This window comes from Hesperophylax consimilis, chromosome 22, assembly GCF_061612785.1.
Source record: "Hesperophylax consimilis isolate HC1 chromosome 22, BYU_Hcon_1.0, whole genome shotgun sequence".
Taxonomy (NCBI): Eukaryota; Metazoa; Arthropoda; class Insecta; order Trichoptera; family Limnephilidae; genus Hesperophylax; species Hesperophylax consimilis.
Window position 1 is genome coordinate 15,855,807 of NC_142857.1, and position 15,951 is coordinate 15,871,757.

At 36.5% G+C, this 15,951-nt stretch overlaps 1 protein-coding gene across 5 annotated transcripts in view; it reads left to right on the forward strand.

Moving 5' to 3' along the window:
* Nucleotides 1-94: 94 nt before the first annotated feature.
* The window catches only part of Set1 (SET domain containing 1), a 31,349-nt gene continuing 15,492 nt past the window's right edge, over nt 95-15,951 (forward strand). For 2 of the 5 annotated variants that reach the window (XM_089645332.1, XM_089645335.1), the window contains exons 1-14: nt 228-513; nt 619-864; nt 2,985-3,234; nt 3,474-4,237; nt 4,719-4,871; nt 5,983-6,097; nt 7,551-7,751; nt 8,940-9,085; nt 9,338-9,459; nt 9,927-10,054; nt 11,333-11,620; nt 13,033-13,219; nt 13,787-13,896; nt 14,989-15,471. In XM_089645332.1, the coding sequence (XP_089501458.1) occupies nt 620-864; nt 2,985-3,234; nt 3,474-4,237; nt 4,719-4,871; nt 5,983-6,097; nt 7,551-7,751; nt 8,940-9,085; nt 9,338-9,459; nt 9,927-10,054; nt 11,333-11,620; nt 13,033-13,219; nt 13,787-13,896; nt 14,989-15,471 (3,192 nt within the window). In that variant the 5' untranslated portion in view covers nt 228-513; nt 619. The other 3 variants (XM_089645334.1, XM_089645333.1, XM_089645336.1) reach the window with 3 other exon arrangements.

The window sequence follows — 15,951 nt, forward strand, 5'->3', positions numbered from 1 at the left end:
GCGGGGAGCGCGCCGATTGGCCAATGCTATGAATCCGAGTCAAGATAGGCATTCATATTTCACAATAACAATGGCAAATAAATAACATTAAATTATTTTTTATCGTTTCTGAGCTCCAGAGAAAGCTAAAAACTATCGTGGATATTTTTTTCTGCGATCAAAAATTTAAAAAACTTCCCTAACGTTAGACATCGCGACTCGCGACTGACAAATGGAGGTTAGTGAGCTATCCGTCACCATGGAGAGGGCTTTCGTTTAGCATTTTACAATATTTCTTTATTGAAGGCCCGTAAGGGTTCATTTTTTATTGTAGCCAGTGTAAATATTGCTTTAATTTTTGTTTTAACCTGTAATATGATGGTACTTCATCAGTTTGCTCGCGAAATGCATAGATCACAATTGCGAAAAATCACTCTCTTCTTTTGACATCAAAAAATTGTTAAAGGTTTGTCATTCCACTGTATCTCCAGCTCCAGATGTCAATTATTTTGGAGGGAATGATCCTGGAAAATCGTAAGCCACACTTTTGTCAGCATGTGGCCATTCTTGCGATATATTTTGAAAATTATCAAATTTTGAGGTTATCACCATTAATGTTTATTGTATTTTGTGTTGCAGAATGAATGGTGCAATGGATCATAAGTACATGAATCATAATCCTCCTCCCCCATCAAAGGCACCCAGGAACTACAAGCTGATAGTAGATCCGACATTTTCCAAAGGGTCTCAGAAGATCTATCGCTATGACGGATCCATTCCTAATGATCCAACGTACCCTCCTATCCTCTGCAGGGACCCTAGATCACAACTGGCGATCACCAGGATCAGGACTCGCATGGAACCATTGGATCTTGCAGTGCCTAGGTATAAAAATCCATTTGTATTCTTTTCATATTGTGCAAACATGGCTTTTTGCATATCACCCAAACATACAAATATCTCACATTACTCCACTCAGTCTAATTGAAGTATATTGCACACAGTTAATATAAGCATTTAGCCTCCAAATTCAGCTATTTCAAACTATTTATTACAAATTGTCAACAAATGTCAAACCTTGGGTGTCAAATACTCATGTCAACACAAATAAGTTTGTTTGTATAAGCTGACACCTGAAAACCAATTTGTTACGAATATTAATTGCAATTAATTGAAAATAATAGGAATTAATGTCAAAAATTGATTGCATTTCAGTAATGATTCAATTGTTTTTTTTATGGAATGAGACTCAGGTCTGCCAATATCGGCATTCTTCATTGTTTCATATTGGTGGGAAATTTGAATTGAGTGACATTTACAAATGAATTATTATTATAAGAATCTAATAACAAACTATTATAATGCTAATATGTTTCTATTGTTACAAAGTTAAAAATAATATTGTCTGTTTAAAAATGTTTTTGACAGAATGTTGACCTTGAATTCGAATTTTCAATAATTTCGTTGACAAACATGTTTCTATTTAACCCGGAGGCTGCCGTGCGCATCTATGTTTGATTCAAGATTCCGGGCCCTCGCTGCCGTGCGCAATCATGCGTGATTTTAATTTCATCTTGTGATATCTCGAAACTTTCTGTATAGATGGCGCAAAACTCGGGCTTAAAAAATAATTTGAACCTTTATCTAGCGACATCTCTACACAGATTTGACAAATGATTTTGTTTATATTATGAAAGACCTCGTCAAACTGGAGACTACAATATTTCCCCTCTCAGTGTTTGAATTCCCCGCGCGCGCGTAGTTGTGTTAGTGAATCACGTGGTTCCTTCTTATCTCGACGGTTCGCGAGTACTTAGAATCTGCAACGAATCGTGGTTCTAACGTTATTATTTTAACAAATTGTTTTTATTAACTACTCATATTTTTAGTGCAAATAAGTTTTGTGTTAATCAACATGTTTTGTTATTTTAAATGAAATAAGTTGTTATATCCGCCTTTCGAGTGAAAAAATAATCATATACATTTTATTTTAATTATCTGTGTTTAGAAACTAATTATTGTGTTAATTTGTCGTTTTGCCTAATATTTTTTTTGTGTAACCCTCTATCATGGCTCGACGCGACTTGTCTGATGACCAAATAAGGGAATATTGTCTCTATCTTATATCTGTTAAATTCTTTTATTTTACACAACAGCATAAAAAATTCAGGTATGAGCTTCTCCGATTATCAGTTATGTGTGATAAGACAATTAATCGCAAAACACCTCAAAAATACTCAACTCGACTCTACTCCTCATTCGTCTCATCATGACACACCATTACGTCTGAGCCAATACCGGCAACATCAAAACAATCCAAGCCATACAGAGCCGGCCATGTTTGTGCGAATACAAAACTTAAACAAAGCCGTAGAAAAATGGCTCGATATGTGTTCCCAGTGTAATGTGGCATTGTGTATTCATTCCTGTTTTTAAGTCTACCATTCGAATAAAAACTATAAACATAAATAATGCGATAAGAAACTGTAAATAAAAGTTGAATAAATAATGAAGTTTTAAACAATAATATTATTACAAGTGAATCGTGAAAAATGGTGAGCCGTTGCAGAGGTCCCGCTTCAGAGACGTGACTACTGATATTACTATAGTAGGTCTGTATGTGTTGGTGAGATTACTGATTTGATAATGGCGGCGGGTCGAAGTTTGTTGATGTTTCATAGATAGTTTTTATTCGTCAAATAATGCATCAATTTATAAAGATATCTTGCTTGGACTTTTCAAGAGTGTAACGTAAACAAGTTTTTTTTTGTTTTGGTAATAATTTACAATCTCTAAGTGCTGAGGATAATAAATAATGACGCAATATAAAAAATTCTAAAAACCCTTGGCGTGAGAGTATTATCTTGTGTTTACATTCGGGCAGCAAAAGGGTTAAAAAGTAAATTAAAATAATTTCTTACAGGTAGGCACCATTAATTAATTAGATTATTATGTTTACAAAGAATGTTGCCATATTTAATTTTTTTTTCTTTTTCTTTTAACAGATTCCGGATAGATCAAAACTATGTGGGGGATCCGCCTCAGTTGGAAGTGGCTGTCAGCAATTTGAATGACAACATTGACCGAGCTTTCCTCAGCGATATGATATCCAAGCTCGGTGCTTACGAGGAACTGAACATATTCTACCATCCCGTCACCAACAAACATCTCGGCTTCTCCAGGATCGTATTTGAAGATGTGAAGGCCGCCAAAATGTGTGTGGAAAAGTTTCACGGAAAATCTGTCATGGGGAAGGTAAAGTAACATTTTTTTTTTAATATTATGCTATTCATTTTCATATTATGGTGGATTGTGCAAAGCGCAGTCCCACTACTATGGTTGTTGAATAAATTAATTATTTTTATATATCTTTTAATGTGCATATTAATTCCGTAATATGATAATCTTGGGCATGTAAATTTCACATTGCAATTAAAAAAATTGCATTTTCTTAAATTGATAAATAAATTTTTTAATTTATTTGCTTTTTTTAGGTGCTGAAAGTAACTCTTGATCCCTTCGGAGAGCAAGTCAAAGCGATGTTTGAGAACTTCACCGTGGAAAAGAAACCTCCGCCCCCTCCGTCAGCAACGCTGCCCGCTGCTAGCATGGCGTCTCTCTCCATAGACGAAAGTTCTAGACACTCGTCTATTACTAAAGTAGAACCGCCTACCCCTTTAAGATTAGAACAAACTAGATTGGAACCTAGATTGGAACAGTCCCGATTGGATCAATCCAGATCAGAACTCTCCAGATTAGAACAATCTCGATTAGATCTTTCTAGGGCGGAACAATCTAGATTAGAACTGTCAAGATCCGATCTATCCAGATCTGAACAATCTAGACTGGATCTATCCAGATCGGAACAATCTAGACTGGATCTATCCAGATCGGAACAATCTAGACTGGATCTATCCAGGTCGGAACAATCTCGATCTGATCTCTCCAGATCAGAGTCTAGATCTGAGTCCAGGTCAGAACTATCCAGATCGGAACAGTCTAGATTAGACTCCAGATCAGAACACGATTCAAAATTACATGAAAAAGAATACTCATACCCTAGTACACGTCACAGTAAGGATTCCCACTCGCATCATAGAGATCGAGATCTAGATGAAAGAGATGGAAATAGTTCGTCGAGGTGGTCCGACGAAGACCGCGACTCCCATAGAGATAGGATTAGAAAACACGATAGAGGGAAAGCGCACTCAAAGCATTGTCGGCGAGACCGAGAAAGAGGGGATAGAGACAGAGACAGGTAATTATTTTATTTATTTATTCACTTTTGGGAAATCGACAGTTAACATTTAATCAGTTTGTACATAAGTGTTATTTAGTAAAATAAAACCAATTATGGATTTCCTCCTTGTAACTTTAACTGAGACAGCATAATTTAAATTTGTGAGAAAGGAATATTAATTTAAAAAAATTATGCAAAACAAAAGATTATATGAAACGAAAAATTTACAAAACAATACATTTATAGCCATGGAGAGAGGTTGTAGATACATATAAATCAAATCATAATAGAGATATAAACAATAGAGACATAAACATTATTCACAAACCATCAGAGAAATATTCTTTTATGGACCTCTTGTATTTGGTAAGTTCGCAACTGAAAATATCAACCTTAGATAATACTTAATAATAATTTTAATTTGGTTCTAGAATTTCACCTGGATAAAAAATTGTATGTGTCAGTTAATAATTTTTTTTAATTATTGTGGTTTTTACAGGCACAGTCGACACAACTCTCGCAGTTCTGATGTTCTGTCAGTCTCTGCCCAAGACCCAGGCTACAGTTCTTCTGTGAAATCCTCAGAAGGGTATGCCGGCACGTCTGGGCCTACCCCCCCGCCTTTTGACCCCTACTATTCATCATCCCAAGGGTAAGTATCTACCACACTATTTTTTATCACTGGCAACAATTTGAGGAAATTTCAAAAGTAGTTCAGATAAATATTTGTATTATACTTACGGCAACATTAAATTTCATATTTAACTCTTCGGGCCTCTTCCATATTTTGACAGATGGTCGGATTATTTCTGCTTATAATAAAATCCAATTAAATGAAATATTTCTTAACGTATCCAAAAACTATAAACTGTTTTTGAAAGGTGATGAAATACGCTTTCAAATATTATTCTTAGAAATAAACATATTTTTTGAAATATTAAAACTTTTAATGCAAACATAAAAAATAAATACAAATGGCATACTTTACGTCTTTTGTAATTAAAATTACTGATAACAAAAAGAATTATAAAAACACACGTATTTTACTAGACAAATGTATTATAAACATTTCTGTTACCTCACTTTTTTGTCGTTTCACACAAAAATAATTCATAAAAAATTCATGAAGCTTCATAATTTTTTTTTCAAATTGCGCTCGGAATCTTTGGTTTCATGGAGGTGTACGTGTTTAATTCTTCTTAGTGTATAGTGTCTTCTTAATATATAGTGTTGGGTTTTTTCATTCTAATAGCGATTAGATTATATTTATCACCATGACAATAAGAGAGATACAACGATTTCTGCGTGAAGGTTTAAACTAGGTTTACGCATATTTAAATTTCTGCTTTTCTTCTGTGGTATCCAATGAAACATTTTTGTGCTAAACTCGTGTTTAAATAATTTTTATAAACCAAATAATGTGCCCAAAGAAAAAGGTTCTACTGTTCGATTCCTTCCATTACCATTTTATTATCAATAAAAAATTACGAAAGTTCAACTTTTATGTAAAATAATACTTTTTCTGGAGTAATAGAGTTTTTGTAAAAATCACAATAAAATTTTAGCTGTTGGTTTTTATCAACTAACTTAGCAATGCCAATTTCCGAAGCTTGTTATCGCATATTGCCGTAAATTTGACAGCAATTTATCTCTCAATGAAATCTTTTTTTTAAATTTTTTTTATTAAAATAATTTATGCACAAAATTATTTTGTGAACTGAATGATGAAAAGAATTCTGACATGTTTGTGTGTGATTCCGTAGCTACAGCGGCTACAATCGGGGCTACCATCATTCCGGGAGCGCCCATTGGTCCCACACACCCTCGGGGAACGCTTGGCCCCACCACCCCCCGTCCGATTGGCACAAGTCTCATGAGGTAACAGAGCTCCAGCCCTCAATCCCAGGACCTCTATCCACAATCACAAATAGGCCCTCGTGTATCGTCTGATTTTTTTTTGGCATACTAATGTTTTTTAATATATTTTTGGGTGTTAATCATGTGTATGTTTTGGGTTTTTTTTTTTCTTATTTTGCTACGGTCTCGAAAAGTGTTAAAATATCTCTTTCCTGCGTTAATTATAAACAGAAACTCGCCATGCAATAACATTTGGTGCCTCCCCTTATTACCATCTGAAATTTTTGATCTCCCACCTCTTGGATTATATTTTTGGGTATTTTATGTACATTATTATTCACTTTTCCTTGCTTTACTGGGGTCTCAGAAAGCGTTCAAATATCCTTTTCCAACACTAATAATTATATGAGAAACTCATTTTCCATAATTAACTGTTACCACCTAATAACCGTCTGAATTTTTCGATTTTCTAATGCATTATTATATTGTTTTTTGTATTTGGTATTATTAATCTGAGTGTTTGGGTTTTTGCTTTTCATTGTTTTGCTAGAGGTTCGAAAAGCGATCAAATATCTCTATCCCTTTCCAGCATTTATTATACGTAATGAGAAACTGGTGTTGCAACTGATTTATTTGAGATAAGTCATGACTTTTGCCAACATTTCACTTTTAATAATTGCAACAAGGCTGCTTTCGTTTCATGCAGTTGACCGCAGATTTCTTCAATCTGCCAAGAAACTTAAACCAACTAGAAGCAAACTATGATTTATAATGGGTCCATGGTTGTATGTAATATCATTCACTCCATCCAAATTTTGTGTTAATTTCATTAATTTTGCTACTTTATGAAACCTGTAAAGATTGTTTTTCATCATAAAACATTATATATATTCTTAATTCTACCTTACATTATATATACATATCTTATGGAATGTTTGTAACAACTTGTCTTCTGTGAAGATTCTGATAATAAACCCTCTAAGCTATTTTTCCAGCTGTGAAATCAAACATCTTTAAAAGATTCTATGGCCATATACATATTCACAAAATATTGGCCATACACGAAATTGGGTTAACCCTTTTGACGTCAGCCATTTTTCAGTAAAATAAAACCAAAAATGTTTTATTTTGAATGACAAAAGGTTACTTTTGCACCGACAGATCGGCATTGAAGTCTTTCAGCACTGTCAAGGTATACCGATAGATCGGCACTCGGAGGCTTGAGTCATGCTGCTGAGAATTCCCTCGTAACATCTCTTTCTATGACATTTGTAATTTATGAAAGAGTGAGACATTAAAATGGATCTTTCATGCATTATAAATACAGGGTAAATATGGCATTTGACTAACACAAAAAATTCAGTTTTATTATTTTTGTGTTGAAAGTTTTCACCGTATCCCTGTTCTAACACCTCGTTCTAACTCAACCGTCCCGTCTACTAACTTAACCCACCCCCGGTTGCTTGCTCGGCAGAGCTTGCATGCACCCCCGGCTAGCCAGGGCGGCACCCCGCAATCCTGGGGCACCCCCTCGGCGCCCCCTACGCCCGCCCCGCCACCTGCGCCCCCGCCGCACACCCCCAAGGAGCCCAGAGAGCCCCCCGCCAATGAGCCCAAAGAACCTAAACCCAGCAAGAAGGCTAAGGATGAAAAGTCGAAGAAAAATAAATCCAGAGTAAGTATTTAAATTTAATTTTCATCGTATGAGGTAAATACAAACATGATTTACTATTAGAAATCATCCTTTTTGTATGGCACTCCTAGGGTCCAGTTTTATTTTAACTACATTATCTCAGACCTCTGGCATATTGACCATTATATTTCTTAAAGACGCTGTCAGAAAGTTAGAAAGAATTTGTGTGTATTTCCATTTCGCAATAAAATCCAAATAAATATGATATTTCTGAATTTATCTGAAAACTAAAAATTGTATTTAAAAGGTTATGAAGTACACTTAAAAATTTTATTATTAGCCGTGGAGGAGAAATCGTCCATACGTTTGAACGCAGCCTAAAGGTTAAGGGTTAGAAATAAACATCATTTTTGAAATATTAAAATACTGAAATTAAACATTAAAAAATGGTCACCTTAGGTTTTTTCGTCTAAACACTAAACTAAAATTACTTATAATTTTAAATAAAACTGGTTTTATATAAAAATAATAATAAAAAGTTCATAAATTTTTCTCAATTTGCCGTAGGAACTTTTGCTTTCGTAGAAGTATACATTTTAATTCTTCTGTGGTTAACTTCTAGATATGAATATGAAGCATAGTGTTTTCTCTTTCTAACAATGTTTAGATCATGTTTCCGACGATGGCACATTGAGACCATACGAGCTGGTCTGAAAAGGGAACAAATTAACTCTACGGAGTAATAGCTGTTTGTTCGCAAAACTAAACTAACTAACCTGAGGGTTAAAGAGCACAACGCAAATCTAGCATGAAATATCGAGTAAGCCCTGCACTAATAATTAATCCAGGATTAAATCAGTTCCCAGGGATGCTAATAAATTGTTGTATATGATGGAAGAAAATTGATTTAATTTTTATTCTTTCATGAAAATATTGTATCATGTAATACATTTGCTTTACATAAAAGGGTTCATGTTTCGCAAGAATTTCATTCTATTTGTCATCTTTTTAGGGTTTGCTTTTTGTGTCAGCTTTATATATGTATATCAGTTCACCTGTTTTGTACACTACATTTTTTGTATCATTATTATAAATATCATTAATCCAGTCAAATGTACTACGGAATTGTTTGACTGAATATTAATACTCAGCGCCCTTGAGGTGATTTTGCACAAAAAAAGCGCTATACAAATCATCCAAATATTATTATTATTACTTTGATAATTTCAGGACGCATCCCCAAAGTCTAAAAAGTCTTCGAAAGATCCTCCGGTGGTTCCTGTGGAATCCAAAGAAGTCAAGGCGGAAAGCACCACTCCGGTGAAAGCGGAAACATCTGCAGCCGACGTTGCTAAGAATGTGGATTTGGATACCAGGTACCTTCAAACTCTAAATCAATCTTTTTAACCTCTTTCTGTTACATGTATCATTTAGGAATAGGAAGCGGCTTCAACGGAGCTATCAGAGGTATGCCATTACCCGTCATGCTACTTTTGATTTCCTCAGTCCCCACTTCTTGTGACTTGCAAGAAGTTTTTAAAAAGATGGCTAAATATAATTCTGTCTCTAAGGCGGCAGTAATAATTTTCTGAAACTTGTGTAGATATCGTTGTTTGTGATGATTACAGAATAGCAATGCTGCTGAAGGGAGCGGGCGGCGGTGGCATGGCGCCCCCCTTCCTGCAACTTGGACTGGGCTCTGAAGAAGATGACGAGTTGGCTAATCACAAGAATGCTCTCCCTGGACATGGTATGCTTAATTAATTAAATTATGTAATTCAACAGGCCTTCCTAAATAAATTGCAATATGTATGTAAATTAAAAAATAAACTGACTCGCATGTAGTTGACGCAACTGTGAATCGGTTTATGGCCGAGCACTGCTCATTCGAGTCCTCCATTGCACAGTAAGGAAAAATCATATATTGTCAAGTTATTCGTAAATTGGCAGTGTTTCTGCCAAAATTCTCACTAGTGGTATGATGAGCACGGAGTCTGCTAACCTCATATGGAAAGCTCAGCTTTTTGGAAGCCAGATAAACTTGGGCTTCAATGAGGCCCTGACATATATGTACAATATAATGTGAATTTGTTTTTTTGGAGTTCGAGAAATGTCCCTTACAGACATCACACAACCTTTCCACCAAACAAGATAGAAAGTCTGGATAATTTCTGCATAATATAACCCTAGCAAAATTTTCACTTATTGCTGTTTCAGATGACTGGAAGATGAGTTCTAGATCAGGGTCGGCGACCCCCGAGCCGGAGCAGCCCCTCTCCAACCCACCCTCCCCCTTCCTCAGTCTCGAGAGTTACCTCGAGTGCCATCGGAATGCTGTGGAACAGGTAGGAGACTTGTCAATCAATCAGTAAATTATTCAATCAATCGACTCACAGGTAGATCTAAGACTTACGGCTAGTGACTTAAAATCAAAACTTATAACTAGTGACTAAGTGGATATTAACCGTTTGAGTGTCAATCGTCGATTTTCGTCGATTCGTGTTTTAACGAAGATTGCCGTTCGTCGATTTCCGTCGATTGCGTCAGTCGTGTTCTGATTCGCGCGTACGTCGGTACGTAAAATTCTCATTTTTTCGAAACGCCTGGACTTCGGGATCCTCCTCCGCGTGATTTTAAACCAATATTCTTTAATAAAACACCGAAAAAATCATCGAAATCCTTGAAAATTCAAAGAATTTATGGGGTTTTAAAAAAATATATAGTTTCATAAAAAATAATGTTTTTTTGGTGGCATTTTACAAGCAACTGTATGAATTTTTTTGGCACTCAAACGGTTAATACACAATACTTCTAAGTGACTTACAAATATGGCTTGAAACTAGAGTATTACAACTAAAATACATATTATTTATATTTACAAATATGTATTGATATGATTACTGCCCGTGCTGACAGTTGTACAAAAAGTTTAAGTGTTCAAAATTGTGCACATGAGTGTACTACAGTTTAAAGTGTCAGCTACACTACTCGCTTCGACGCTTCGACGAAGTCCTCGACGAAGTTAGCCGAAGTTCGAAGTGCGTGCCCACACACTCGTGCAACTTCGCGAGTAACGCTTCGAGTCCTTTGACTCAGGCGCATTTACCGACAACAATCGGAAGTCGGGCGAAGCGAAGCGAAGTGAAGTTCGTGCCCACACTATCGTATTCGGTCAACTTCGATCAACTTCGTGAGTAGTGTAGCTGGGCTTTTATGATAATAATAATCACATGCATACGTTCAAGAGTCATCGTAACAGCTCCTGTCCTTGTTGTACGTTATAAATAAATTTCAACCCATTTTAACCTTTACTTCCCTGAATGTAAAATCACGTATCACGAAGGGGGTCACTAGGGATAATCTAATACAACCTCCATATAAAGTTCTCCCTTAAGAATTTTTCAATTAATGATAAATGGACTTTAATCTCGCTAAATTAATTGGAACACACAAATAAAGTTTTCCCAGAAGATTTTTTTAGAGTTCCTTGATAACCTTACAAGAGAGTTTCACTAAACATAATTAATGTATTGAAAAAATATGCAGCATATTCAAAAATTTTCAGTAGTTTCCACCTCGGTTTCGCTCCAAAACCATGGCTAATATATCTTTCCCATTTCCAGGCAGCGCTAGCTCGCCAAAAAGAAAAGCAGTTCAACTCCATCGCACAGCAGCGCCGTCTGATCGCCGAGAAGCTGGGCTCTGACATCTCCTCCAGTGAGGACGAGCTCCTGACGGGCGGGGCCACGGGGACGCGCTCGGGTCCCCGCCGCAGAAAGGTCCGCGGCAGGAGCCCCTCGCCCCGCATGGCCCGGATGCCCAAGATAAACTTTGACGACGACGCCAGCAAAGATAACACCATGGATTCTATGGCTACGGGAATGGAGGATAGGAATTTGGACGATGATCAGGTATGAAAAATTATTCAATTATATACACCACATACAGTAGAACCCCGATAATTAAAAAAACGCATAATTCTAAATAATTTTAAAATGTTACTTTGATTCCAAATTTATTTTTATCTTCTCACGAAAATTTGTTTGAGTAAAAATTCGATTTCTGAGAAAATAAATCCTATAGTTTTGTTAATTTGAAACTGATTGTTATTTAGTTAATTTTTTGAAGAAAAAATCTTTATTAAGCTTATCACTTTGTGATGTCATTATTTATTTATTAAAAAGGCAAATAACTTTTTCTACATCACTTTTATTTATATACATAGCATATTTCGAATATCCGAGTTAAAAAATACGGCGCCACGGAAATCGCCGAAAAATTTCGATTCACGCCGAAATATGACATATTTTTACGAATTTACTTCAAATATCTGAACTTAAAAAGCCGGCCGCGACGAAAAACTGCCGATTAAATTCGATTTACGCGAAAATATATCATATTTTTACGAATTACGAATCAAATATCTGAATTTAAAGGGTCGGCCGCGACGAAAATCGGCCGCGCATTCTCAATTTACACGGAAATATATCGTATTTTTGCGAATTTATTTCGAATATCTGAATTTAAAGAGCCGGCCGCGACGGAATACGGCCGCGAATTTTCGTTTTACGCGGAAATATATTTTATTTTTGCGAATTTATTTTGAATATCTGAATTTAAAGAGCCGGCCGCGAATTCTCGTTTTCCGCGGAAATATATTGTATTTTTACGAATTTAAATTCAGATATTTGAAATAAAAGGCCGGCCGTGACGGAAAATTACCGCGAAATCTTGATTTACGCGGAAATATATCGTATTTTTACGAATATCTTAATTTAAAGGGTAGGCCGCGACCGAAATCGACAGCGAAATCTCGATTTACACTTAAATATATAGCATTTTTACGAATTTATTGCGAATATCTGAATTTAAAGGGCCCGCCGCTATGGTAATCGGCCGCGAAAATAAAGAAATAATTGGTATTAATACGAATTTACAACTAAAATACCATCCGGATTTGAAGAGGCCGCCGAGAAAATCGATTTATGGCCTATTTTTTTTTTCATAAAATTTCGAATTACGTGGGAATTCGTTAATTCGAAATTTGATTTTTGATGTCCCGTGGATTTCGAATTAACGAGGTTCTACTGTAATAATATAAAGAATATTTTTGCCATAAGCAACCCATTCGGAGTGCCCATCTATGTAAATCGGTCACTGAGTGATAATAAAACTTGAATATATATGCGAAGGTAGCGTAACCTTTCCATTGAAACGGCCTGATCGTTAGTTAGTTGGGTTCGTATGATTCTAAGCCCCCGAATTAAGACATTCGACAGTGTATGTAATTTTGCCCCGAACTAATATGTATATTTCCCACCAGATGTCTCTATCGTCATTGTCATCAACCGAGGCCAAGATAGAGGAGCAGGCCGTGTCGTTCACGGCGGCGCCCCCACCCGGCTTCTTGCCCCGTCAGAGCAGTTTCCCCGCCCCGCCGCCCCTCCCCGTGGCTCACTACGGGGTCCCCCCCGCCGGCTATCCGGCCTACCCGGGCTGGCCGCAGCAAGGTAACTTACATACTTCTGATGAGAAGCCTCTATATGAATAGAAAGTCGCTGTGGGAGGTAGTAGTAGGACTGTTACCTGGACATTGTGCCACCTCAGGATGTCTAGCACTATGCGATAAGGTGCAATATGCGATATATGGCTTTTTCCTAGAATTTTTCATGTGATCCATGGAATTACACTGATACATGCATTGTATAAGAAGGAGTCGCATGATGGGGTAGGTTGGATTTTGAAATTCAGCATTGTTAAGGTTAAAATTGTCAATAAAGCTATTATCAACAACGTCGTAATGTAGTCAACATTCGCTATCACGACTACAAAACACCAATGACATATTTGACATTGACTATATGGTTAGTTTGATCAATAAATAAAAATGCAATTAGGCTGGGAATGCACTAACTGGTACAAGCAGTTGATAATTGAAATCCTATGTACATATATAGACCGTTGTATTGTTTGCAGTGTTTTTTTCTATGAAAACTATACAGTAACTGCTTGAAGCAATTCGGGTATACCTTTGTTAAAATTGTAAATTAAACAATATTATCTGTTGCCCCTTGCAGGTGTCTATCCCGCCGGGTATGCTGGCCCAGTGTACGCTCCGGGGACCCTCTATGCCCCACCACTTCAGGTTCCCCCGCATTTTGGGGGCCATATGCCCTATGCACCACAGGTATGCATATTATGAATTCTTCTACGTATGGTGGAGAAGCATTGGTGGAGGTGAAAGTGGGATGGTGAGGTTATCCAGCCATTCGGAGGCACCGGGAGTCACTTGGTTCAGCACAGATGTGCCATAGTGAAACTGACGAAGGGGACATTCTGCTGCAATATGTTCTGTTATTTGAATGTCCACTTTAATACGATTCAGAAATCTTCAGGCCCCATTTTTGCATCATCCGGTGTAGTCACAGCGACTGTGACTACACCGGATGTGATTTGGTGAAATCCACGTCTTCCAAGGGAAAGAGCACTCTGGCATTAATCATCCACAACAATATGCTTGTTTTCACGTCCGAGGTCAGCCGTGAGTTGCTCCACAGCTCTTGAGGAGTGCTGTGACAGAAGCTGAAGTTTGCCTTAATTTCTAAAGGTTTTCTACTTATGTTTTGTACCTCTTGATTTGCCATTCTATGTTTTTTATGAGAATACCGCACAAGAGTCCTAACTTCCTTGAGCCAGTGAGACTGGCATCCCCAGTTGGGGTATGTTGTGAAGCTGAAGGTAGTGGGGAGGGAAAGGTGATGGAAATAGAAAATGTGGGGAAGTACCTTGCCATTTAGATTTGGTCACCAAATAAGAAATTTCAAGAAATATTTCAAATCTGAATGGTGGTCTTACACCAGTACAATGCTGAGAGTATCTTCCACTCTGGAAAGTGCAATGAATTAGTTCTGAAATAACACAAATAAAATTTACATCCGCGTGCTGTGAGTTGAACACACTCGACCTAACCGAGAACCTTATCACTTGACCACGGAGGCTGTCGTAAATCATAATATATTTTTTTTGTTTTACATGCTTTTGACTACCACACTAGGCACATACCCGTAATTTGGTAGTCGAAATTTGTGTTTATAATTTATGTACCTTTTAATTCTTAAATGAATTATTATAATGAGGAAATCTGTAATTTGTTTCCCAGTTATGTTAATTGCACATGTATAAACCAACCTTATTGTAAACTGTTGATTTTCTTAAAAAAATAATACCTTTAGTTGTTGACACGTTGTGTTTATTGAATGAATCTGTTTGTTTTTTCCAGCATTGTGAGGACCCCTACTATCCGACCATCAACGAAGTAGTCCACCGAGTCACCGAGGAATTGAAGCAAATCCTCAAGAAGGACTTCAACAAGAAGATGATTGAAAACACGGCCTTCAAACACTTTGAGATGTGGTGGGATGAGCAACTTAGATGCAAGCCCGAAGCTGAGAAGACATCTTCAAATTCAAACTCCAAGTCAGAGAGACGGGAAAACAATCAAATCCCCGTTGCAAATAGTACAACTGTCTCAAATGTTCCTCTGCAGGATATCTCTAATAAGAAGGAAGATAAGATTGACTCGTTCAAGTCAATCTTGGACTCGAATAGGGATTTGGGTTTGGATTTGGGCGGGTATGGACTCACCGTGGGTTTGGGATTGAGAGCTACCATTCCAAAGATGCCGAGCTTTAGGAAAAAGAGGATGATTCCTTCGCCAGTGGTGATGGATGAAGATTCTTCAAATAAAAGACTCAGTGACCAGGTACATAATTACATAACTGTAGAATTAATCAATTGAAGAAGTTTTTTTTTTATTCAAATCTATCGAAAGTCACCAAATAACATATTTGTGGATTCTTTTTTATTTGCTTTGAATCATAATATGGTTTTTAATTGTTTACTTTTCACAATAACCGTACAATATTTTGTGTTTATATTTCGTAAGTATTAATATTATTTTTTTCAATTTTATATAGCGCCATTCAATGATAAATCAAAGGCACTGACCAGTATAATTTCTGACTTCTATAATTTCTCACTTGTCATTATTAAGTTGGGATCTCACCTGATCTATTCTTCTATATTTCATACTATTTATGATATAGATGTGTGAGAAGAAGCTTTTCTATGTAATAGATTTCAACTTTCATTCTATAAATTGACCATAGAGACAGAATAGATCAGGTAAGAATACGCCATTAATATTTTCAATCTTTTTTCAATCTAATCTAGACTAATTGTA